General features: G+C 39.3%; 1 protein-coding gene across 1 annotated transcript; it reads right to left on the bottom strand.

Moving 5' to 3' along the window:
• Positions 1-813: 813 nt before the first annotated feature.
• LOC103028875 (phospholipid phosphatase-related protein type 4) lies at positions 814-25,849 on the bottom strand. Its single transcript, XM_007250406.4, has 7 exons — positions 25,267-25,849; positions 18,343-18,528; positions 11,633-11,762; positions 11,313-11,508; positions 6,734-6,791; positions 5,617-5,790; positions 814-5,400 (listed from the first exon to the last, which is right to left on the bottom strand). Exons 1-7 carry the CDS (start codon positions 25,342-25,344, stop codon positions 3,967-3,969), a joined length of 2,256 nt encoding a protein of 751 aa, XP_007250468.1. The 5' UTR covers positions 25,345-25,849; the 3' UTR covers positions 814-3,966.
• Positions 25,850-26,775: the final 926 nt, after the last annotated feature.

Here is a 26,775-nt window from a genome sequence, read left to right as displayed (position 1 = left end):
GCCTCCTCCGATACATGTGAAGTCAGCCACCGCTTCTTTTCGAGCTGCTGCTGATGCAGCATTGCCGAGCAGCATCACAGCACGCTTGGAGGAAAGCGCAGCGGCTCGGCTCTGGTACATCAGCTCACAGACGCCCTGTGCTGCAGACATCACCATAGGAGTGATGTGGGGAGAGAACGCCATCTACCCACCCAGAGGGAGCAGGGCCAATTTTTGCTCCCTCTGACGCCGGCAGCTTGATGGCAAAGCTGCATGAGCTGAGGTTCGAACCTGCGACCTCCCGGTCATAGTGGCAGCGCTTTAGACTGCTGGACCACTTGGGCCCACAATGCACGATTTTTGACGCTATTTGCGTCAATGGGGTTCTAAGGCATGGATTTATGTTGACTAAAGGCAACTTTGGCCACTCATATCTGAAGTACATTTAAAAATAATAATCAAGTACTCTATACACCATGTAAACTATTTTTGGTTAGTACCTAATACAATACATATTCCATGTAGTTTTTTGGCGACCAGATTGCTTGTTTTTTTAAGTAAGATTACATAGTTACATGTTTGCAGTTAACAGGGATGGATATGGGGAGGGGGCTTAAGACTCTGCAGTTTGCTCAGCATGATCTTCAATCTACTCCACAGTCAGACTCTCAGATATTGTCTGAGAACACTGGCTGCTTTCCACGGACAAGACACACACTGCCAGACACTCTGACAGCAGAACGACACTGCGGCAGCAGAGGGACCCTCTTACCTCTACCGCAAATAAGAGAACAAATCAATCAGGTCAGAAAAGGAGGAACACTTCATTCTGGAGAACATAACAAACATTTATTTATTTTTAAAACACTGAAACATCACACCGTTCTTCTCCATCAATCCCGAAGTTGTAAGAAGACCTGGCACAATGATGCAGAAGAAGAGCTCTCGAAGGCATTAACCTTGAGCCAGATCAGTGGAATGGGCTTGGCTGGGTTTGTTTCCCGTACACAGCTAACCTAACAACACAGTATTTCAGGGCAGCGTCCCACAGCTGTCTCAGAACACAGCATGCTTGATGCATTCCTTAAAAAACAAATGCACACACACAGACAATTCAAATGCCTATCCATTGTGTCGAGAGGCTGCTACTCTAATTAACAGAGATCTGCTGTAAAGGAACACACCCACAAAGATTGTCAACCAATAGTTCATTAGAATTCATGTCCAGTAGAAATAATTAGCCTACATATCCTGCAGCTACGGTAGTATACTGTTTACAAAAAAGAGGACAAAGTAAAAGTGCGGATTATCAAATCATCGTCATGCAGATGCTATAGCTGTGCTGACACAGTATATGTGGTACAGAAGAATACAGGCTGATATAGAAATACTATAGGAAAACACAGACTATTCCCTTGTAAAATACCCTTTGGCACATTTATATACACTTTATAAAAAGTCACACAGGAAAAATCAGTGTCAAATAAATTAATAATCTTTGTGTCTATTAAAATAAACAGATTCTATTTCATCGTCGATATGATACCACGTTTGATAGGCAAATCTAAAAATAGGTCATTCGTTTTATTTTCTTTAATACTCCTTTTTTTTTTTTTTTTTACTAAAATTGACCATGTGTATATATCCATTAAAATTAACATAAACACGCTTTAAATAAAGAAATGGACATTTAAACCTACAGTGTAGTGCAGTAAGAATCAACAACAGACAGGGACTGAATGGTTAACTAGGCCCACAAGAACTGAAATAAAAGTGTGTTAGAGGAAATATTAACAGCATATATTAAGACTGTAACACACGGAAGGAGCCGACACCTAACATTTACACTCCCTCCATTACTCTGCCTCACTTTGTTCACTCAAGTGCAAAATGCACAAGTAGTAAACAGAGCAGCTGGAGACCCATGCTGTGACTGAGCTTACAGTAGCAGTGGAGTGGTGTGTCACTGACCGCCCTGTTCCATCATACATGCTAAAGGAAGACGGTGACCCATTTACCTTCATTTACCGTCATTTACCACGGAACATAACATACTGAACACACGCTGCCCTTTTCACTCGCGTGAGAGACAGAAAGTGTTCCCTAAATCATTTAAAACAGCAAAGTCAAGCAAATCTGTGCTGTTAAAAGCAAGAGACACAAGTTGAGTTAATTCGGAAGTCCTGATAACATAACATACACCCCGTTTACTTCTACGTAGACTCGGTCACTTAATGTGTCTTTGAGCATCAGGATTGTATCTGGCGCCGTCACTATGATTTGAGGATTGCTGGTTTGCAGCCAGTGTAATGTTGGTCAGCACAGACTTCTGTTAGCTGTTGTATTGAAGCTGGGGTGCTGCGCTTTCCTCAGAGCGTTTCTCTGGCTACCCATTGAAAAGAGGCAATGATTGACATCACATGTGTCGGAGGAGGCATGTGCTAGTCTTTACCCTCCCAGTGTTTGGGGAATTACTACTCATTGGGGAGGTGAGTAGGGTAAATGGCCTTTGGTAAATTTTGAAAATAAAGTATTAAAAAAAAGATTGTATCATGACACAGCCAAGCCACATTAAATTGGAAGTTTAAACACACCCAAAATACATTTAAAATAGAAACAAATTCAACACATCATCCCTCCAAAGAGCATTTAACAGCTCAAAACTCCTCCCTATACAACAAAACTTCTCCCCAAGCAGCTAGGCATGTCATGATAATTATGTTAGCAATTTATATTAGAATATATGGACATGATCTTGATCATGGCGCGAATATGCATTACTCCTCTCTAATACTCCCTTTTTTTAAATTACAGTCAGTGTATGCTAACTTTGCTTAAAAAATATATATATTATTTAATATATTAATTCCAATTAATAAATATTCTTAATAGTTAAATACTCAGTGCTCTATAAAATGTTATATTTTTTATGTTTTTATATTATTAATTTATCAGTAGCATGGAATGGGCTTATACTGACAATATATTATTTATCTTAATTATGTCTGGGAATATATCATCCAAAAATAGTTATTGTGGTAGGGAGAGCATAGGCAGGCCGAAGTCAACATAGCCTACTGTAGCTGTTCGCCTCCCTTAGTCTAAAGAAATGAGACAGAGACACATTTGATTAAGCGTAAATGCATTTGCCCAAGAATACAATCCAGATACTAGTGACATAAAGTGAACAGGTGTAAACGGGGTCATAGTTTTAAGAAAAGAAAAAAAAAACCAGAAGAAATCCTTTGTATTGCAAGTAGGAGGATATAGTGCATGGTTCTTCAAGACTATATCATCATTAGCTACAGCGTATGTTCTAAGCACTTATGGTCATTAAAAAGCTTCTCAAAACACAGGTTTCTCAAGAGTGCACAGCTAGGAGTATGATGTCATTTTTCTTGGTTTTCAAGATCCAGCTTGGAAAGGTTGCTTTTTTTTCTTACTGACATACAGCATTTCACATGGTTTGTGGTTTAGATGGGGCAGCACCAATTTTCAGGGAATATTTACATTACAAAAGATAGGGGCTAGTATAATCAATGAAAAATGACTTTTATAAAGGTGAAACATATGCGATGCTTTACAGTGTTTCAAAGACTTGGCACTAGTTCTTTTTCACAGTGTGTCACATAGAATAATTGTCTGATATGCTACAATATATCTCTTTGTTTACAGAAGGGCCATTAGCCTCCAAACAGTTCTAGGTTTGTGCTTGCTTTTGTGTCACTGTGGCTACTTCATAACAATCCAGTGAAACCAGTGATCTCATGCATGGTTTGAGATGGTTGGAGTCATCAAAATAAATGTAGACTATTCAAAATAGAGTGCAAAAAAGAACAATAAAACAAACTGTTCTGGATAGAGACAGTAAATACCACAGTGTGATGAATGTGAGGCCTGATGACCAGACCACACATTTCTTTTTTTTTTTTTTTTTTTTTTTTTTACTTTTCATTAATAAACAGTGACAAGGCCTTTAATGGCTGGCTACTCTTTAAAAGCTGGGGTGGTGGAAGTGCCCTTGTAGAAAATGTTCCTGGTGTTGTCGGGGCTGTTCCCTCTTTCGGGGATCAGGATCATATTGCTTTTGCTTTTCCTGTTCAGAGTGGAGTCCCGGCTCTCTGGGCCGCTCTCGGTGCTCTCCATGGGGGTGACCCGGATGGTGGAGATGGCCTGATGAGGGTGCTGGTCCCCTACCGAGTTGGGTACAGTGGAAACAGCGGAGATGGTGGGGACCGTTGGCACTGTGACAGGGATTGGAGCACTTGAGTTGCTTCTTTTTCTGTCTGTTGAACTGAAGCCGTCCCTAAAAGACTCAGAGCTTTCAGAGTCTCGGTTTAGGTCATTAAGCTCAAAGGACTGCCTGAAGCTGCTCTGAGACTTCCAGGCCCAGGAGCTGCTGCCATCGGTGGAATGGGCATGCACCAATGGACGCCCGTTCTCTGGGTGAGCCTCTACTCTCACTATCGCCCCTGTAGAGCCTTGACTGGCAGCCCCTGACGCAGACTCCTCTGTCAGGCTCTTGTATCGATGCAGAGGAGCAGTAGAGCTGGTGTGGCTGCTCTCAGAACTGGGTGATCCTGTGGGCAGCAGACCCTGCTGTTTGGACATGGCGATGACTTGCATGATTCGTGGCTGTCCATTGACGTTAGTCCTTACAGGTGCTGCCGCTGCATTCTTCTCCATGCTCTTCAGCCACTTGTCTCGTACGTTGCCTCCCGGTGAGGTGCCGATGCCCTCCTGGGTCTCCTCTGGGATGTGCACCAGCTGGGAAGAACCTGGCCTGGACTGAAGGGATATCCTAGCACCTCCAGCAATACCGCTGGCATTGCTAGGTAATGTAGTACTTCCAGTGGCCAGTTTGTAACATGGAGCTCCAGGACCCTGGAGTTCCTCGTTGATACCGACGGCAGACGGCTCTGAGCTGGAGCGAGTCTCCATGCTGCTGGAGGGGGACGGGCCTGGCCCGTTTTCTGTGGCCTGTAGGGAGAGTTTTCTGTTTTCATTCTTACTCTTCCACTGCGACAGTAGCTGTTTGGAGCGGCTGGAGTCCATGGTGGCGTGGATGGTGGCGGCACGGCGGACATCATCCAGGGCCGGAGAGTACATCCTGGGCAGAGTATTGCTGAAGGTCACCATGCTCTCCCTGCCCACAGGGATCTGGGGGGTGATTACTTCCACGTCTGCGCTGGATCTCTTCAGGTTGGTGAGGGAGTTGGTCTGTCGGGCCTGCGGGTTGCGGTGCAAGATGCCCTCTGAATGGGACGAGGAGAGGCCGTCGCTACTGCTGCAGCTTTTTGCAGGCAGGTGGTGGCCAGCCCGCTGGCCCAGATCCGTCAGGGCCCGGACAGGAACCAGAACCTGAGGTTCACTGGTGTGCTTCTCCTCACTGGGCTGGAAATTCCCCACAGCATACAGACCCTGTAATGGTCAGGGAGGTGAGGATATAATGTCACATTTTATACCACATAATTAGGTTAATGATAAAACTGAACCGCACCATGCCAGATGATTCTACTAACTTCCAATCAAACACCCTATACAGTACATTTCCAAATTCACACCTCACCACTACTCCATCTTTTCTGTGCTACCCAGTCTAATATACCCAGTCTTATAATTTCACAAATAACTCACCAAATAAACAGCAATGCCACCTCCAAGGAGGAATCCCAGGTAGACATCCATGGCATGGTTCTTGTGCTGGATGATGCGTGTCAGGCCACATATGATGGCGCTGATGATGAAGGAGAAGACTAGCAGAGGCTTCAGCAGTTTAGAGGAGTCTGTCAGAGTACTGTTGAAATACATCTGTGCAGAAACAAATACATTCTCATGTCTTAAACTATCAAAAGTGGTGCAACACAATAGTGGCTAATGTGTGTCTGGAAAATAAGGTGCGCAAGAAAATGTAAAATAGATCTAGGTTTTGTAAAACTGTAGCGGTTCTCAAAAACACAGTATTGCTTCATACACTGCCTGGCCAAAAAAGGTCACACACACACACACAGCTTTTATTGCAGTACGCATTCTTTCTGGAATTGTTTCGATAAGCTTCTGCATTGTCACAAAATTTATTTCAATCCAATGTTGCATTAATTTTTTATCAAGATCTTGCAGGTGGTGACTTTTTTTAGTCCAGGCAGTGTAAACAAGCAACAAATAACTACATATAACTTACCGTATCGCAATATATTTCAATATATTGAATTGTAACCTCTATATTGTGATGTGTATCAAATCTGATGACAGTGTTTCATATTGACTGTTCTGAGCCCATCACAGCCCAGTGACTTTAACTCTGAGACTGCTTTAGGATGCATGAGTCACTGCCCTACTCAAAGAGCCACTTCATAAAAACTGCAGTTTTATCACAAGCATCCTAAGCATGAAACACATACACACACACACACACACACATACACACACACACACACCACACACACACACACACTACTCAAGGATGCCAGTGCTTTCAGGGCATTGACTAGATGATTTCGGTAAATAACCTAATTTTTGCTCAGTGACATGAGTGACTCATATTAAAGCCTCCCCAAACTTAGTGCATTATAAAACTACGAGGCTGAGTGCTAAATACTCTTTATATTTACACACTTTAATTATGAGCATGGCTTCGGTGAAGTGTATTCAAGTTGACATAAAAATCTTTAGTGTGAAAAGAGGCTGGATATCATAATTAGCTGATACTGCAGGGCAGACACTGTACACAATGTGTATGTGATACATCACTTACTGAGATGTAGACTGCAGCAAAGGAGGCCAGTGTTGCATGCTGGGAAGGGAAGGATTTTCTGAAAAATAAGTAGAACTGAAATTAGATTGGACAGAACTATATTTATTTTATAAATGAGAAAAATGTTTCTCTATTGTCAAAACATTGGGCTTTGAATTATTTTATTATATGGGAAAAAATGTACATATTATGCAGTCATTCAATGTGGTTTATATTTATAGAGAATTTACATACATATTACTATACATATTGTCACAACACAGCATTTAAGACCTAATACGGAAACCCATCTTCCTCTGATTGATACCGGTTACACAGCAGTCCTGAGCAATTTGTCTACGAATTGTTTTACCTAATTTTACATTAGAATAAACATGGATTTTTCTTTGGTAAAAGCTGCTTCAGTTAAACAGTTGTTTGGCTCATTGCTTGTGTTCTCTTCTCTCTTGCTTGCTTGTCACAGTAAGGACAGGATCAAGTAACTACATATACAGAAGCTGATTAAGACTAATTAAGATCATTATTCCTAAAATAAGGAAATAATCTTACACATACACAATGCTTAGTAAGACAAAAATTCTTATCACTTGCTAAGATTTATTTCCATTAAAGTGAGGTAATCCACAAAGCAGTAATTCACTCTAATAGAGTACTAAACTACTGCAGCATCTATTCTGTGATTAATAATCTCACTCATACGTGACAGTGAAAGAGGGGCACTGCATTTGCCTACAGCTACTGTCATTTCAGGCATTTCCCGTGTCAGCTTGAATTTAACGGTCCGTTTCCTTGATCTGGTTGGAGGATAAATAAAAGCTGCTCATTATGTGCTTCATGAGTTGGACACCACTGCAGTCCCACTCAAGACAGAGTAGATCCAGTACATCTCTCATAAATGCTCTCACTCTACCTGCAAGTGTTCTGTTGAAAGAGGAATTCTGGGACTTGCACTGTCTAAACCTGGTGCTTAATGAAGGAGAAAGTTGTGCTTATTTTAGATCATTGTTCTGAGGGTGCACAGGCAGGACTGCTGGGAGTAATGGCAGGCTGAATACTAGCAGGTCCCAGACATTGTATCAATTCCAACCAGTGCTAATGCAGTCTAATTGGACAGCTTAACATGCTTGGTGGAGAACACTAACTACTAATTCTGCTACATCAGCTAAAAGGCGCCTGGACTGGACTGGATATCACTACATAGTAATGGGGAAAGAAAGGGTTGATTAATGGCTATATAAGGAAAAACAACTATTACACAAATGAACCAAAATGGCACATAGAGCAGAGTATCTGCAGGAATAGAGAAAGTCAGTAAAAAAACTTTTAATACCACTTAATGACAAAATTTAGACCAATTTAGCAATAACAAAATGTCAAAAAAGAACACATCACCAATATAAGGTTTACAGACTTAAAACTATGCATGTTCACCCAATATTGTGCATGGAAATTAAAAATGCACAAAAAATTAAACACTTTGAATTAAATGTATAAAAAAATAAAATAAATCAAATATATTGAAAAAAGGTTCATTGCAAAACCTGTGTACCCCAACCAGTTTTCATTGATTTAACAGTCCCCCATGCAAGATAAAAGCAAGTAAAGACTATACCTGACTATATGTAGCACACATAGCCATAAACGATACTAGAGATTTCACTCAGTTAAGTCTGCTGTTAAATGAGTATTCTAAAATACAAACTCAGTTTGGAAATTACAAAATGCAATGTGTGAAAATAAAAACAAACTGTATTTAATGTCTGTGAGCTTCAGGAGATGGATGTAAGACATTGTAAGACTCTTTTTTTATATAGAATGTGGACACCCTGAAATGAAACTGCAATGGAACTTTCATTGGAAACCAATGTAAAAAGAGATGGTCCCACTTTATAATAAGTGTCCCTAAGTACTATGTAGTTACACAGTAACAATCTATGTAACTACAGTGTTACTACTAATGAAGTACACATTGTTACAGATTAACTACAGAGGAACAGGTTATGTAATTACACATGTGTATTAAGGTTAATTTTGACATGTGTAAGTACACATGTGTAATAAAATAAGGCGTGTTCAATGATTTGATTTATAAGATGGAAACATGTAGGTGTTTGTGTAGAATGAAGGGAAATAAGTGGAGTCTTCAGGTGAGCTAACAAAGTAAGGTAATGTGCTGGATATCAATGAGCACTTTCCTCCTCAGGGGATGACATGCTGACATCCTTTTCTTCCCATGATAAAATCTAAATAATGATTTTTAGTTTTCAAAACACTCAATCAGCCCTAATTACATACTTGACAGTAGCTGTTGGATAAGTTTACACTCAACTTATCAGACACACTATTAAATATGTGTAAGTACACACACATTGTTACCCATGTGTAAGTACACTTGCTCTATTACATGTGTATATACATGTGTAATAATTACATAACCTGTACCTCTGTAGTTAATCTGTAACAATGTGTACTTCATCAGTAGTTACACTGTAGTTACATAGATTGTTACTGTGTTACATAGTACTTAGGGACACGTATTATAAAGTGGGACCAAAGAGATTATTTCAAATCCTTTTGGATGATTTCTACTCGTCCTTTCATCAATAAATTTTGAAAAAGTGTCAGGGACAGTCTGTGTGTTTAAATAATGTTCTAAACTTTAAATCGACAAAATTTGTTTTGCGCCGGACATGCAGTATAAAGGTGAACAGACAGGAACTCATCCCCACTAGGTCTATCTGTGCACATTCCTGTGTAGCAGGATGCCATCTAGCTCACTCTGCAAAAATATCCACTCAGTCATTTTCATAAAAGGTCTGTTGAAGTGGCTGATTCAGAGGCTTCGCCTGCTTTGTCAGCGTGTAGTATCCGCACCGAGTTCTCCGTTCCAAGTGTAGATACATTTCCCTCTGTTTCATTATTTACCGAATCCACGCAGCAGCTGGAGGACGATGCACAGCGCCATCGCTTCCACAGAAACTGGCCTCATTAAAAGAAACATCAAAAGCCTCTCTCTTAATCTACAACTGCTATTCTTAGACTCCAGAATAGCCCCACTGCTGTCTGTGTGGGCCCTTGAACTGCTCAGCTCTCTGATATAAAAGCAACACTGGAAATTCTTGTGTTCAAACATACAGACTGTGGAAAAGCTCCAGCACATCTTAACTCTGTCAGCTCCAGTGAGGAAATATTTAGGTCACTGTCATACCCGATTCTACATGCTTTCACAGCCGACATTCTGACGCACTGCTCCTCCCTCAGTTCACAAGTGCTCTCTCTAGCAGCAGTACAGTACAGCTAATTATTCACATTAAAACAGGAACAGCAGAAATCTGCTAAGAAATACAGCTCTGGAAAAAAATTAAGAGACCACTTTAGTTTCTGAATTTGTTTCTCTGATTCTTTGTTATTTATAGGTAGATGTTTGAGTAAAATAAACATTGTTATTTTATTCTATAAACTATGGACAACATTTATCCCAAATTCAATCATAAAAATATAGTCATTTAAAGCATTTATTTGCAGTACATGAGAAATGACTGAAATAACAAAAAAGATTTAGAGCTTTCAGACCTCAAATAATGCAAAGAAAACAAGTTTATATTCATAAAGTTGTAAGGGTTCAGAAATCAATATTTGGAGGAATAAACCTGGTTTGTAATCAAAGTTTTCATGCATGTTTTCATGTTCTCCTTCACCGGTCTTACACACTACTTTTGGATAACTTCATGCCACTCCTGGTTTGATGACTGTGAGGTTTTCAATTTGGTAAAATCAAGAAAACTCGTAATTTTTAAGTGGTCTTTAATTTTTTCCAGAGCTGTATGTGCCCAAGTCATTATTTGAGTTGAGTTAACCCTTATTAAGGAAATAAGGAAAAGCTGGAACGGAACTGAAGTATCTCCAAAACAGCAACTTTACAGGAGAGAGAAAAAACGTCTAAACTTTCAAAAAAAGTCAATGTAAAAATAATTTATTTCAGGTCATTTTGAAGTATTTCTATTAGTCTGTTCATCAAGACATTTTGCCAAAGTGTAAGGAACAGTTTGTCTGTTCGAAATATGTTATAAACTGAAAATCAACAAAAATAGGGATATTTGTTTTTTATTGCACAGCGATGATATGTATTAGTGTTGTTATGAAATAACTAAGTTTTGGGAGGAGGAACATGCCAGAAGCTCCTCACCTTTCCTATCTAGCATCCTATAAATTCCCTAGCTCTAACATGTCATGATTTTTAAGAGTTTTCACAACCCTCCACCACCCTATCTCTTTCCTTTAACTCCGTTCTCTCCTTCCTGACTGAAGTTCTCTGAGTTTTTCCTTCTTGTGTTTCTCCTCCCATATCGCCATAAGCTGATGGAATGTTTTTAACCAGCAAAGCATTGGTATAGCATCACTAAATGTGTACATGAAATATAGCGAATATTGCTATGGGCCCAAAATCCTGTAATGGTGTGTCCCTAGTCTTGATTTTAAACAGGACTACAATTTCTCAGTAAACTTCAAGTCAAGGTGCTCCACTCAGGACCTAGCCTAACCGCTTTCATTTAGCATTATAATCTCATGCCAGTCCTACCTCCCAGCGTTGATGACGGCAGTGTCAGCCCCAGAGCAGATATCCTCCAGGATGAAGGAGTTCTCAGTGCAGGAGGAATTCAGATGGGTGTAGTTGGGTTTGCAGACCGTGAGGAAGTAGGGTGCTGGGTAACCCGTTGACAGCTGGATGATGTTTGTTATCAGAGCAGTGGCACAGAGGCCAAACACATGAACCCCTATTAGAAAAAAAGAGAAATAAAAACTGAATAGCAGGACAGAAAGACATCAAAGCCAATAGGAATCAGGATTTTTGGTTTCAGTAATTCCAAACTCAGCCACAACAGAGTTTAAGTAACCTACCCACAAACCTGACGGCACGGCGGACGTATGAGTTGAAGTTGCAGCCGGCTGCATTGATGTCTGCTTCAGCTCCAGGGCCGCTCTGGGTTCTGGACAGACAGCAGAACAGAATGCCTTCTCCGATCATTATCTGCAGACAGAGGAGACTCAGAGTCAGAGGTGCAGAAACCAGCAGAGAACACTGACAAAGATCAAACGTCCCTCTGTGGATATCTCCTCTTAGCTCCTCTCTCTTTCTGTTCTGTAACGTTCCTGCCGGAGCTTCCTTTATTCCACACTTGTTCCACAGAATAGACTAGAGACAAGCTCTACTCTGTTACACAGAATCTTCAATGTTCACTTAAAATTGGCAGCACTTGACAGAACGGTGCTTTTTATTAACCATTTTTGCGGTTTTGTCCAATTTTTAAATCAACATCAGAAATAATGGCTTTACACACAGTACCAGTGAAAAGACTGGACACACCTCCTCTCATTCAATGTGTTTTCTTTCTATTTATGAGGTTTACATCGTAAATGTGAGGACAGTTCTGAAAACTCTTGGACTTTTCTCAGTGTATTCATGAGGTAGGGTCTTAAAGGAGTTCCTGGGGGTGCTGAACAATAGTTGCTGCTTTTTCTTTATGCTGTGAAGCTCCAGCTCATCCCAAATCACCATCACATTGGGTTTAGGTCAAGGTATTGTGGGAGCCAAACACTTTTTTTTGTTCACTACATAATTTCACATTTGTCCCTTAATTCTTTTCATGTCTTCAATATTAATCTACAATGTAGAAAATACATCAATTAAAGTCAAAAATGAAGAAAAACACTAAAATACAAACATATGTTTAAAAATTTGAAATGGTACTGCAAATACTCCAATAAATATATCACTCTACTGTTACCCAATATTTAACATCCAGTCATGAAGAATCACAGAACTTCCCTTTATGTTTAAAGAGATCTGACTTGATCACAACTAAAAAGCACTGGAGCAATATTCAAACAGATGAAAATAATTAAAATGAGAATGATCAATTCACACTTGAGCAATAACAGCTTGTTACTGTATATCTGAGACACATCATCCTACTGCCCTAGCTCTGCTCCTGCCAAATTATATCTAGTGGTGTTGAGACACAGTGATGGACAGTACTGCACACTTCTACATGGTATCAGCAATAGCTTTACTTAGTCTACGTTAACACAGCAGGTAAAATGGAGCAAATCAGATTTTTTTTTACCAAATCTGAAAAATTATATAAATTATATTTTATATAAAAAATAACACTATCTTTTTAATGCGACTCATATCTAACATTTGTCTGAACAGTTTATGTTTAACTGAAGCATATGGGCTTTCAGTTTCATCTTTACCAACAACACTGGAGCTATCAATGAGTTCCAGTGGCTAAGAGCTGAGCTTATCACTGAGCATGTGTTTAAGCTTGCTGTAATTAGGGCACATTATTTAAATGTGTGTTCTGTTGGGTATAAGTCAGGACTCTGTGCAGGCCAGTCAAGTTCTTTCACACCAAATTTACTATGGACTGCTTTGTGCACTGGTGTGTAGTTATGTTGGAACAGGAAGGGAACAGAAAGCAATCCATTCTTTCACAAAACTGGTTGGTAAACCCTTGAATTTAGTGATTTGGATTGGTGAGTGAATACTAAGTATATCTAAATGGGAGACAAATAGATTTAAACAGTGTCTTACTGACAGGATTGTGAAGTATACCTGCTCTCACAGAAATAGATACACAATAAATCCTTTTCAGTAATCTTAAAAATCAGCAAAAACATAACATTAAAAGAGAAAATGAACACAAACTCACTATAATGATCTCAATCTGGATTTCATGTCTTCAATTTAAAAGCTACCTTACAAAAAACAGCTTAACCCTTACCAGTCTGTGTGTGTGGCAGTGATGTTATGTCATTATTAGAAGTGAAGCCCACAATGCATAGCATAAATTTAAGAACTGCATTTCTGCTAATATCATACCATATAGCATAAATATTTTTAAATATTGACCTACATTTCTGACACTTTCCTCACCTCTAATGGCACCCTATGTAACTTTTTTTCTGTTTAATTTGTATCCCTTTTTATTCCAACTTACACGGCCCACTCATTAGGACTCCCCCCATCACTAGTCATGCCCCAACACACCAGAAAGGTGAAGACTAACACATGCTTCCTCCGATACATGTGAAGTCAGACTCTTGCCTCTTTTTGAGCCGAGTAGCATCACAGTGTGCTCGAAGGAAAGCGCAGCGACTCGGCTCTGATACAACAGCTCACAGATGCCTTGTGCTGATCAACATCACCCTTTGGAGTGATGTGGGGAGAGAGCGCCATCTACCCACCCAGAAAGAGCAAGGCCAATTGTGCTCTCTCAGAGCTCTGGTAACCGATGGCAAGCTACATGAACAGGATTCGAACCGGCGATCTCCTGATCACAGTGGCATTGTTTCAGTCCACTTGACCACTCGGAGCCCCCTCCCTATGTAACATTAAAATAAATATAATCAGATACTAATAAATCCTTGTTACTGATCTATTTATTGGCAAAATAAATAGGAAATGTTATAGATCCATCTGCCCATCTATCAAATTACCCACAAATGTGATGCTCAGCCCTCAGTCTGGCAATAGTTGCACTGTTCTCTCTGTAGACCATACAGACATGACGTCCAGCACTTCTATCTCCACATATAGGCGAGACTGCCTTGGTACCCAGGTTAGGAGTTTAAATCCCGGCAGGGCAGTGTGTTTGATGTGAGCGTCGCTCCACACGCTGGCCTGGCAGATGAAGTGCTAAGGATATAGACTGAGCGTTGGCTTGATGACGTGCCATGCTGTGAGTTGAATATGGGCCCAGAGAGCATGCAGATCACAGCACACAGCTCCATCTGACTGACTCCAGCCCTCCAATTACAGCCACACAGCCGCTCCTCTACACCGTGACAATTGGCAAAACCACAGGAGTCCCCAGAGCCTGCAGTCACTTCCTCCCTGACACTAAATCTGGCCTGTTAGGTAAACAGATTTCAGAAAAGGATGAGCTGAGGTAAAGCCGAGAGGAGAGCTTGTCATGGAAAATAATTCATGACAAAAGGCGTTTTTATTCCTCTCCCTACACAGCTAATATGTGATTTTTCTCAGGTTTTCTCAGACAAAATCTGTCAACAGTTGCACATTTTTTACAGCATATGACGACAACAGATGGGGATGCTTTCACAAAGCTGCATTTTATAATTACTGGAAGAAATAGCAGCCTACTGCAGTATTCTCAGTGCAGCCAGCTGTTGAGATTGGCGGCAGTGCTCTTCGTTACAATCACTGCTGTGTTTCAGAGAAGAATATAGTTAATATAGTTTATATCTATCGTTAATAATCCAGTCCTGCAATGAAAAAGTATGTCACTTTACTTAAAGCGCACAAAGACCTGTTATAATACATTATAATTGACTATAACTAATATTATATTCAAGACAAGTATAATTCATGAGTGGTTAAAAATATATTTATAGGGTTATAGAGGGTGTGTTTATAAGTTGAAAGCTGTTTTAGTCATGATACAAGTCTGCAAGCTGGGACTGAGTTTCTTGGTTTTGAGGTATAACATGTTATAAACACAGCTATTAATGCGTTATAATCACAGTTCATGATGCATAATAAACATGGCTATGATGAATAATAGAGTTTTATAAATATGCATAGCCATGTTTATAATGCCTTATGAATGCATTATAATGTGTTATGAATACGTTTATAGAGTCTTATAGAGATGACATTCATGGAAAGTGTTACTAAAACTTTCAGTAACACTTTCTATGAATATCATCAGTATTAGACTCTATAACCGCATTCATAACATATTATAATGCAATCATAAGGCATTATAAACATGGCTATAAATATTTATAAAAATGCATAACCCATTATAGCCATGTTTATAAAGCGTTATGACTTGCGATCATAATACATTATAAGCTGTGCTTATAATATATATGTTAAAATTATATATATATATATATATATATATATATATATATATATATATATATATATATATATATATATATATATATATATTTATATATATATATATATCATTAATGATGTAGTCCCACAATGAAAGTCTGGCACTTTACTTAGAGCACACAAAGACCTGTTATAATACATTATAATTGACTATAATTAATATTATGTTCAAGGCAAGAATAATTTATCAGTGGTTGAAAATATATTTATAGGATTATCGAGGGGGTGTTTATAAGTTGGAAGCTTTTTTAGTCATAATACAGTCTGCAAGCTGGGACTGAGTTTCTTGGTATTGATGTATAACATGTTATAAACACAGCTATTAATGCATTATAATCACAGTTCATGATGCATAATAAACATGGCTATGATGAATAATAGATTTTTATAAATATGTATAGCCATGTTTATAATGCCTTATGAATGCATTATAATGTGTTATGAGTATGTTTATAGAGTCTTATAGAGAATATGGGGAGAAATATTGAGAAATAGAAATAAAACAAAATGCAATCGAATCACACTATATGACCAAGATAATAAAATAATATAAATGACATATACATGAAATAATCTGCATTCAGTAGATATGCTGTTGACAATGAAAAGTTTCCTTTTTTCTGCAGACATTTTTTTTGCTTGACTTAATATATCTTTTGTACATGGTGTTGCACATCCTGCCATGTGACAATGCTGAAACCATATATTGTGCAGTATAGTGTAGAGACATATATAGACAGCAATGTATGCAGCTGTATGCACAGCAGATTTACACACAGCTCCATACTGCGCTCTTCAGAAGAGCAGCCAACTGAGCCACACTGATGTTTCAGGCCTGAAATCACTGATGAGCTGTGCTGTGTGAATTTTAAAGTGTGTTTTCTGAGAATAATGTTATGTAAAATTCATCAAGCAGGGGCTTCATTATAGTTGGTTGATCCAAGTGAATAATAACGGAATCTGTTTGGTTTAATACAGGAAACATGTATAAAAATAAGGGCTGCACAATATATTGTTTCAGCATTGTCAAGCTTTTTTTTGCAAGATATGTTTCAAAAAACATATATACATATATATATATATATAAATATATATCAGCAAAACGTGTATGTCCGTTTTTTGCAACATATCTTGCAGCCCTAATAAAATGTTTCTGTCTGGTGGTACTAGAGTTTAAGCAAATAAGCTGTAACTTGTTGTATTTGCATGGTATTGTGGGAGCTGTAGTTGGTTAATGAGTATTGTAATATAACTTTTTGTCCTTCTGCCCCTCTTATGCCTTCTTTTCTATCTCTTCCATATAGTGGATTTAAAAGTATTTCACCAATATTTCATCTACTCTTTGAATAATAGAGAATAAGACGAGGAGTGTAGGAGTTCTTGTGTGGGTGTAAACACACTAAATATGCAAATTTTTATGCAAATCTACTGCTTAATTAAGACACTACAAGCTGTATTCACTTCCTCGGTGCTATAAAACTGTCTGTTCAAAACTTAATGGAAAGAAACCTGTGTTAGTCTTCTGTTTTTATGCCTGTCGTACTGTACTGATGACAACATGCGATAGGAACCGAATCAGGGTCTATGCGTACTGTTACACCGCTAGTTATTAGTCAATGGGATACGTTTAGAGTAAACATTTATTACAATTTGTTATAAATACTCATCTGTGTACAGAGTGAATGGACAGAGAGACAAACGCTGCAATAATAATTAATAGATAATACATTATGCAGCAGCCCTACCCACAAGACTATTAAAGCAGAAGCACTGCTGACAGGTCTGATGACCAGTCGCCCTTATTATATCCAGAATAATATGTAGTCCAGTGTTGATTTCTGAGCGATGCACTGTAATTGACCGCTAAAATGCAATCAAACCTCTGCTTGGCAAGGACAGACTTTTTCTTCAAAGTCAAATTGCTTTCCAGGAGATGACAGCATGCAAATCACAGACTCTTAAAATGACTCAAACCCTCCCCCAGTTTCCATTAGGCCAGAATACAGCCAATACAGACATCTTCACTCAAAAAGTACTTTTTTCTCCTTCTAAGTGTATTGCACTGCATATTACACTGATCAAAAGGTAGCTATTCATTCAAGCTGGAACAGTAAAGCATGCAGTTGAGTTTCTCTCTGAATCAGACAGAAATACACTTCCTATGGATTCACAATGCGAAAAATCTTTTTGAAGTCTTGTAAGAATATGGTCTGCTAGCCTGTTTGCATCTGGGGCCATTCAATGTGTTCAATGTGTTCCACAAACGAAGAATGAATAGATGCTATAGATGCTGCTGTTGGCACAGAATTAACAATTTGAATAAGACCATTAATCATCAGGCTATTCATTTTTTAATAGACTCCAGAGCAAATAAAAGAGAACAGCACAGAGCATTTTTGTCCAAGGCTAGGCTATTTGTCCCAATTTTAAACTTCCTATAATGAGCACTGCTCTGGGCAACAATTCTACTCAGCTGAACCGACGCACTGACGCCAGCATCAGTGAGTTTTATAGTAGCAGTTAAACAGCAGATGCGACTGCCTGATAATGATGCATACATGTAGACTCAGCAGAAGACAAGGTGAAGCTCTGATAAAGAACAATACCTACATGCATGCATGTGTGTGTGTGTGTGGGTGTGTGTGTGTGTGTGTGTGGGTGGGTGTTATCCACTGACCGTGATGGCAGGTGCAGCGAATGCCAGGCTGAGGAGCATGAGGAAGGGAATGACCTCATGCGTGGGCTCGATGTATGGTAAACTCAGACTTCGGTCATGACAGGCGAATCCCCAGCGCACCGGTTTAAAAATATCCGTCCACTCCAGAAAGTAAAGGCTCACTACAGACGACACCAGGATAGGAAGCTGAAATAAAACAGTGAAGAAAATATAATGAGAGATAATGACAGAAACAAAACAACTTTTCAAACATAAAACGTACTAATTTATCCTCTTTTTTAGTCAGGTCCCAAGATCCAGAATCAATGTGTGCATAGTAAGAATCCCCAAATGAACAAGGTGCCAATCCCTTGTGGGGTACTTTACACATTCATTTACTCACACAGGACAATTAAGCACAGCCAATTCACAGACATCTATGTTTTTATAAGATGCGAGGACACTAGGGTAACTGGAGGATTCATGGACCCAAAGTGAACACAGAAAACTGAAAAGACTAAACCACAACCCCTGGGCCCTGGAGTATGCACCCTCACAAAATTAAAAAATATAAATTAATTAAATACTAAAAATACTAAAACTAGTATTTGAGTGTTAAAAAGCTTCTATATGGAGCTGTGTATTCAAAAAAACATGACAGGGCTCACAATATTCACAATAGACTCAGAACAGTGGGATGTAGTGCCAGAGTAAAACACTGCTGTCTAGTGGGTGTTTTTAAACACAACATAGAATGTCACATCACAGAAGTGTGAATTCATTTATCAGATGTCGTTTATTGGATATCGGGTGGACAGGGTTGATCCACTTACCATATACCTGCCACAGCCTGGAACACATTATGCAAAAATATCCTAGCAGCATCAATGGTACCCATCGAGCATTGCAACCATCTGAAATACTACAGCAACAACCTAGCAACTCCCTGGAAGTGGACCTACACCATAACAACCACCTAGCAATACTGTATCAACTTCCTGGGATTCCACAGCACCACTTAGCAAGCCCACAGCAAACAACTAGCAACATAATAGCAACTACCTGTGACACCAAAGCAACCGTCAAGAAACACCATAGCAGCCACCTAACAACAGATTCGTGAGACCATTGCTACCAGGTAACAACACAAAACTTGGTGCCAGGAATTACAGGCATCTATAAGCAGTTTGGATGGCTGTCATTATCAGTACAGTGATGGCAGCACATCACTAGTTTTTAATAAGCTTCTTGTGCACTTTTAAAGTTATTAACGCCTCATTTTAAACGCCAGGGCACTGCGGATTCTACCAGTGAGGTGTGGAGCTACTTTGAGTCTGGAGAACGGTGTAAAAAGCTTTATCTGCAGGGGCAAAATATGCCCCGAAGCAGCCTTTGTATCAAAAAGCACAAAATTACTGGATCTCAGAAAGCTGAGGGAGAATGGAGGTGTGCTATTCAACAAAGCTTAGTACTTTTTAATCATGTTTTACTAGATCTAAACCGGCGTTCTCCTTTAAATGGCTCATTCTGAAAGGGACTGAAACTTGCAAGAATAGAGCTAATGAAATCCCTTTATATAAGAGTGATTCTGAGCATTTTTGTATGGCACATAATAATATATACCTATACCTATTCTAACTTGTGTAAAAAGAGTTAAGTAACTTTAAGAAGCGCAACAATTCTTCATTTTTTTCTGGAAATGCAGTTTTCAGGAGCTTTTACTGGCACTAGGAAGAGGGTACATTATCATAATACAAGGATACAAAGACTCTGTGTCTGCCACAACACTAAAAGGCAGACCTACAGACAGTTTATCCCGGCTGCTCTCAAGGAAACAATAAGATGCACACTCATTAGAAGAGACTCTGAAAGGATTTGCCTGTTCTGCTCTGGTTTATCTATGAAAGAATGCATCACTGCACTGATCTCTTACTGCTATACACAGCTAATCACTAGCTCCCATACACAGCTTAGCAATTAGCCTTAAGTGATTACAGAGCCTGTTCTCTGAGGAACTCACACTTCACAGGACACTTCTCTTTGCACACACACACACTTTTATTATACCCAAACAGTGATTTTCAATCAAATCAATATTCACATAAAGAACACCTGGCGACACAAACAATGGAACTGTGAATTAAGGTCATAGGGTACGCTGAATCAAAAAAAGGCTGAAAGTGCACAGTAGTGACTAACAGTGACAGGATTAACTGAGAGGACTTCATGGCTAAAATAAGACAGCTGAGTAGAGAGCTTTTAAACCCACCTCATGTATTATGAACCCATATGCACTACAACATGCGAGCAGTTAGAGCAGTTCAGAAATATCGCATGGTAAAGGAAAAGTGCAGGCAGAGCTAAACACACTGAAGCATGCTGCATTTGGCCACTGGCATCCTCACGTGGCATTATTTCATATTCAGGTATAAACGGGCAGCCCTGAAAAGAGAAAGTGGAACCCCACTGCTAGCGGAACAGAAGGACGTCTCTTGATGTCGGAGCAATGAAGTGACTCCTGCTGAGCGGAGGAAGGTTTTCAGATCTGCTGCAGAATTCAAACACACACCCAAACCAAATGAGAACACTATTTACTGTGCATTTCAACAGTCAAAAATAACAACACTGCCGGATATGTTCAAGAATTCTGGTTATTCCATTTACAAGAACGCTGAATCCAATGGAGGACAACCACTGAAGTCAATGAAGAGGTATGGAATGGTAATTCAGAATTATCTAATATGAGTGGGCAACATAATATCACAATACTTGAAGACTTATTTATATAGCACTTTTTACAGCTTATGTTGTCGCCAAGCAGCTTAACTGAAATGTAACAGCAGGACAGAGAATCAGCCAAAAAAATGTAACATACAAAACTCCCATTAAGTGACAGAGGCAAAGGAAAACTCCCTGGTAGACATGGCAAGGCTCTCATGTAACTTTTACTATCACATGTACAATCAAATGTAATATCAAAGGGGGGACCCATCCTCCTCTGGTGATCTTCTTATCCACACCTTTCTGATCAGGGTTGTGATAGTGGTAACCCCAGGACAGTTCATGGACAGTTTTCTTTCCCAAAATTCCATTTTCCATTGTTTTTCATTTAAGGAAATTAAACAAACATTTATAAAAGAAGATGTGGTTATTTAAGTGCTGTATTTTAGGAGCATGACAATAACCCATCATCAAATATCAGTTTGTAACTTTATTGAAAACAAAATGCCTGAACAAACTCTATACGTTTTTAAAACATTTTTTTGTGGATATCAATATGCATCCAATATTATAGTGCTCTACTATTAGTTATGCTATTATATATTTTCATGAAACATAATGTTGATGTTATGTAAGTACTGACAATACCCATGATAAGCCTCCAAATACATACTGTGACAAAGTTTCAGAATAATTAAGAAACATCCTCATATTGTCACCCAGAACTTCATAAGAGAAAAAAAAAGAATTAAAGAATAAAAGAGTTTTTTTGTGATGGTCAACGTAAAAAATATATTATTTCAAGTTATTTTGGAGCATTTCTATTGGTCTCGTTGGCATGACATTTTAATTCAACAAAAAGAACAACTGCCAGATTCATGTTATGCCAAAAGTTAAGACTGTCAAAATAAAGAAGTTTTCTGTGCAACAAAAACGAAACACAAATGTAAGATGTGTGATGTAATGCTGTTTTGTTGACCCAGCTGATGATCTCGTTCCTGAACCTCTCTCACTCTTGTGCACTCGCTTTGAGGAGGAAATATAGGTCAGTGGAACCACCTTGACTACAGTAAAAACTGTCAGAGGCAGCTGCTGGCTGTAGCATTGTGCATATCAAGCATTACTGAACCACAAGGTCTCTCTCAACTGCATAATGTACGCTCCGGGCCATCCTGCATTAGCTGATTAAGGCAGAAATACGTCACAAAAATCACTCTACAGCAAGACAAGCCATTTAATACTTGGGCATAAATGATACCTGCTTGGATACCAAAATGTAATTCAAACACAGAGTTGTTCTTAATGCCATATTAGATCTGACTCTGACTCAAGCACTGTTAGGGTTAAGCACGAATGCAATTTCAACCACACAAAGTCCAATCTGGAGAGGCAGATTAGAATTCCTCTCATGCCTGGAAATGGCTTCCTAAGCTTATTCAAGTGTATCACACATTAAATGATCAACATCAAGAACTGGGAAAAGAAAGGTGATTCTGAGGTGTAAATAATGAATGCATCCAAATGGAGGTGGGATCAGTTTTTGTTTTTTTTTGGAGCACAAGGCACTGGTAATAGTCCTATCATAGCAAGTGCTTTAGGTTTCCTACTGAAAAGGAAGACCTACTAACTTGACCAACACTTTCATTCATTAAAACAATTTAAATTATTATTTTTTGCATAGTGTCTTGAGAAGGTGATAGGGCCACAGACTGTCCATTGCAACTTGAGCCGAGGGTTCCACCAAACGCAGAGGGTTGTGATGGAGTTACACAGCTGTTACAACCTAACCTAACCTTTACTATTCAGTGTTGTCTCAATTTGTTTATGCAATTTTCTCTCTATTCTAGCAACGGCAATTATCCCACCCACTCAATAGGACTTCCCATCACTTGCAAAACTCCGAACACTAAGGCTCCCTATTTACGTTTTAGGGCACTATTGTGTAGGTCAGCCATTTTTCTCTGACTGTTTGAAACGTATATATTATATTAAGTTATATTAACACTATTAAGAGGGTTTATTACCTCATGGTCCTAAATCAAAAAGTTTTATCTTAAATATGGACAGATAAATAATTACTGTAAATGACATTTAAATGATTTTATCTGCTTGTTTTTTTATGTGTTTAGTGCATGGTATAATAGGACATGTGACCCTATATGCAATCAGAAAAGAATCTATATGAAAATAAACTTGCAAGCAATGAAATAGGTCTTTACACACACATAATAACTTACCACAACTGCTTGTCATACTGTCATAGTGTCTTGGCACTTGGTAGTTTTGTCCACTGGCCAAAGCACAGTGTTTCCTTCAGAAAAAAAAAAATCTTATTAAAATGCCCAATCTGGCAACATTGTGAGCTGCTGGATGCTGTAATTTTCACACATTTTCCATGTAGTTTATTATTGTAAGTCCTGTTTTCTATTTCTATCTCCAAACAGCGTTGCAAGGTAATAAGGAAGTAGGGAACCATTTCGGTCACACACAGCCTAGGAGTGTGAAGACAAGTGCATACGTCCTCTGATACGTGTGAAGTCAGCCACCACCTCTTTTACAACAACCACCAGTGTAGCATGACTAGGCAGCCAATGCGCTCAGAGGAAAGCACCAGATTCCCAGCTCTGATGCACTAATCCAACAGCAGGTGATGCATGTGAAGAGCACTAACTCTTCAGTTAACACTCACAATGAGAGTGAAGAAAGTGCCATCTACCCATCCAAAGTGAGGATGGCAAATTCTGCTCTCTCAGGCTCCAGCTACGGTGAAGCAGCATGACCTGGGATACAAGCACACAATCCTCCGGCCATATTTTGAGTCTCTGCATTTACTGATTCATGTTAACATGTTATTCAACTCAACAATTTAACCCAACACACACAATGTACATATCAGTTGTTACTAAACTTTCCTGGTGAAGCCTGTGTTTGTGTATGACAACAATAAATACTGTACAAATACTGTACATTTTTTTATATTCATATGGATTTCATAATTACATATAGCTGTATGTAATACAAAAGCACTGGTTCAGGCCACTGACTTTAATGTGTTTAATATTCACCCTGCCTCCATTCTGTATGTCCCACTGCACCATAGCCTATATGCTCTAGTTCCTTACTAGGTCAGATGGATGGATGGATTGAGACTGTATACATGAAGGCTGCATCTGCAGCAAAGCGCTGTCTAATACACCCACGAGGAACAAGTGTTACTACTACACAGAGAGTCAGCCTATTGGTCTTATTATAGAGTAGGCAGTGACAGTGCTTTGTCTTGGAGCATGACATCACATGGCCTTCACTGACCACTGTCTTTTTCTTCTTTGTCAAAGTGTTCATTATTTTCTAGTTAATATAGGCAACATAGTGCAATACACAAAATACAAAAAGATCATTTTTACAATAACCTCATTAGACAGCCTCAGGACTCACCAACCCAGCATCTAGGCAAACATGAGGTTTTGGTTGGGGTGCAGTATAAAGACTCACTCTGACCTGTTTTAATTAAAAACGAGAAACCTCATTACTTTTTTATCCATTTTATCTGGAGCCCTTGAGGCATCACAGCTTTTTTGATGCCAAAGTTGACTTATTTGAGTCAGCCAGCCCCCCCCCCCCCCAAAACACACTCATGAAAAAATAACCATACATCAAGCTTGTCCATGAGTAACTTTTGTTCCCAAACTGTCTGTCTGGCTGTAATGCAAGGTGAATACTAATGTATGTGACTCATTTTGTCTCCAGGACTTTCAAAGCGCCAAACTCTGCATGGAGCCTAGCTCAACAACACACAGTCCACAGCAGCCAGACAGACAGACAGACATGCTCTGTCTCTCATTTGAAAGCAGAACAAAAAAAAAAAAAAGATGAAAAAATGAATCATTGCAGATTGCTGAGCAGCAGGCGTTCAGTATTGCCTACAGATAGATCTTCTATCTACAATAACCAACAAAAACCTTATGCTGCTGCAACTGGAACAGCTGGAGGCTTGTGATAAATGATCCATACCAGCATCAGCTGCACATGTGTAGATAGACAAGATAAGACAATAAGAGGGATGTAACTGAAAAAAAAAATCAGGCTTTTTATTGAAACATGCAGCCTCCACTATAACACAGCAGTCAAAACAGATACTAGTGATGGAAAGCAGACATGCCATGCAGGGCATTTCTCCCTCCTCAAGGAGAAGCCAGTCAAAACACCAATCCTACAGGAACCCACCTCCACGAAATAGAAGCAGGGCAGCAGTGTAACGCTGTCCTTAGTCATCCTCGCCTTCAGCCGTTCTCGCGCAGACATGGCTCTAGGTCTTCCTCCTTCACCCCAGTCTAAGAATAAACCCGGCTAACTTGTTGTAGCCGTTTAATGCACCGCGAGCGCCTTCACCAGCAGCGCGAGACTCAAGGCAGCAGCTCCCGTTCGCTCCATAAGGATGAATGGAGGGACCTAAACGACAGCATCCTCTACAAAGTCTCCACCTTCAGCGACTCATTCGCTCCGGCATCGCCGCACAGCTCGCACTACGCTCGCATTTAAACAATATCGCCGCCAAAATGCCGGCGGAGAAAAAAATGATTTAGGGGGGAAAACGGAGCAGCTCGCGCGTGCGGATGCGCAAGCGCACACGAGCGCACCGACCCCCGGTTCCCCTGACCTCACCGTGTTAATAACAGCAGCATTAAAACAGCAACTTTTACACGTCTTGTTTCAGCAATGTGCAATATAATGTCAATTCTTTATAAATTAAAACGCCATGCATAATAATAAAGAGAATTTGCTAAATAATGTATAGCCTATGAGTCTAATATACAATACAAAGCAATATTGTATTCTTATCATAGACTATGCACTTTACCGTTATTATACGTTTTCATATTACTATTCTATACACTATACGTTATATTATATAATATTATATAATATTAATTATTCTGGAATGCAGCATGTGCGTTATATAAAACATAGCACAAAAAGAAAATATCACAATGGGATTTTAATAAGGAAAATTGGGTTTGATAAGATTATTTATTTTTTGTAACAATGTTACAAACAACAAGTGGTTGGTGTGGTGAGGTGGATAACACCACCACATGCCAGTGAGCTAGCATGTGGAAGACTGGGGTTCAATTCCATTGCTGTGTTACACCAATAAGAGTCCATGGACAAGACTCCTAACACTACATTGGCCCACCTTGTAAAATGCTCTGGATAAGTGCATAATCTAAATGCTGTAAATCTAAGTGTAGCAATGTTTTTTGCTTATAAATCTTATACAGTTGGAACGCCTGTTCATTTCCCTTTTAAATGGTGATACATTTCCAAGGAACATGCATTTGTGGGATGAGGAGCAGAGCTGAGTATGTACAATTTCTTATTCTCTGCCAATGCCAAACAGCTTATTTTTTTGTTGCTATTGACACTTGTTTTGAGCTTTTCAGCATGACACGTTTAATTGAACTGGATAGAGCCAATGCAATAGGGCAACTTCAAGCTGGTTCCACAAAACCTCAAAAAAAGTTGTGGTATTATTTGGCGTGAGCCCTCACATCATCTTCAATTTGAAGGCCAAGTTCTATATAATGGGTACGTCAGAGACAGGAAGGAAAGTGGAAATCCCAAAAATACAACACCCCAAGAAGATTGTTGAATGCCAAAAGTGTTTCTGGCAAAGCTCTTTGGCAATGGTTCATTTTCATGGCCGCAACCCAAATACTCAGCTCTCCTGCTCAT

The sequence above is a fragment of the Astyanax mexicanus genome, chromosome 6 (assembly GCF_023375975.1).
Source record: "Astyanax mexicanus isolate ESR-SI-001 chromosome 6, AstMex3_surface, whole genome shotgun sequence".
Lineage (NCBI taxonomy): Eukaryota > Metazoa > Chordata > Actinopteri > Characiformes > Acestrorhamphidae > Astyanax > Astyanax mexicanus.
Note: the sequence above shows the minus strand (reverse complement) of the source record. Positions and strands in the feature narration are given on the sequence as shown.

Coding starts and splice junctions, on each gene's coding strand:
- LOC103028875 (XM_007250406.4), bottom strand. CDS start 25,344: ATGTCTGCGCGAGAACGGCTGAAGGCGAGGATGACTAAGGACAGCGTT. Junction 18,529..25,266: donor CCTGCTTCTATTTCGTGGAG/GTGGGTTCCTGT, acceptor GTTTTATTTCAG/CTTCCTATCCTGGTGTCGTC. Junction 5,791..6,733: donor TTGCTGCAGTCTACATCTCA/GTAAGTGATGTA, acceptor GTTTCTGCACAG/ATGTATTTCAACAGTACTCT.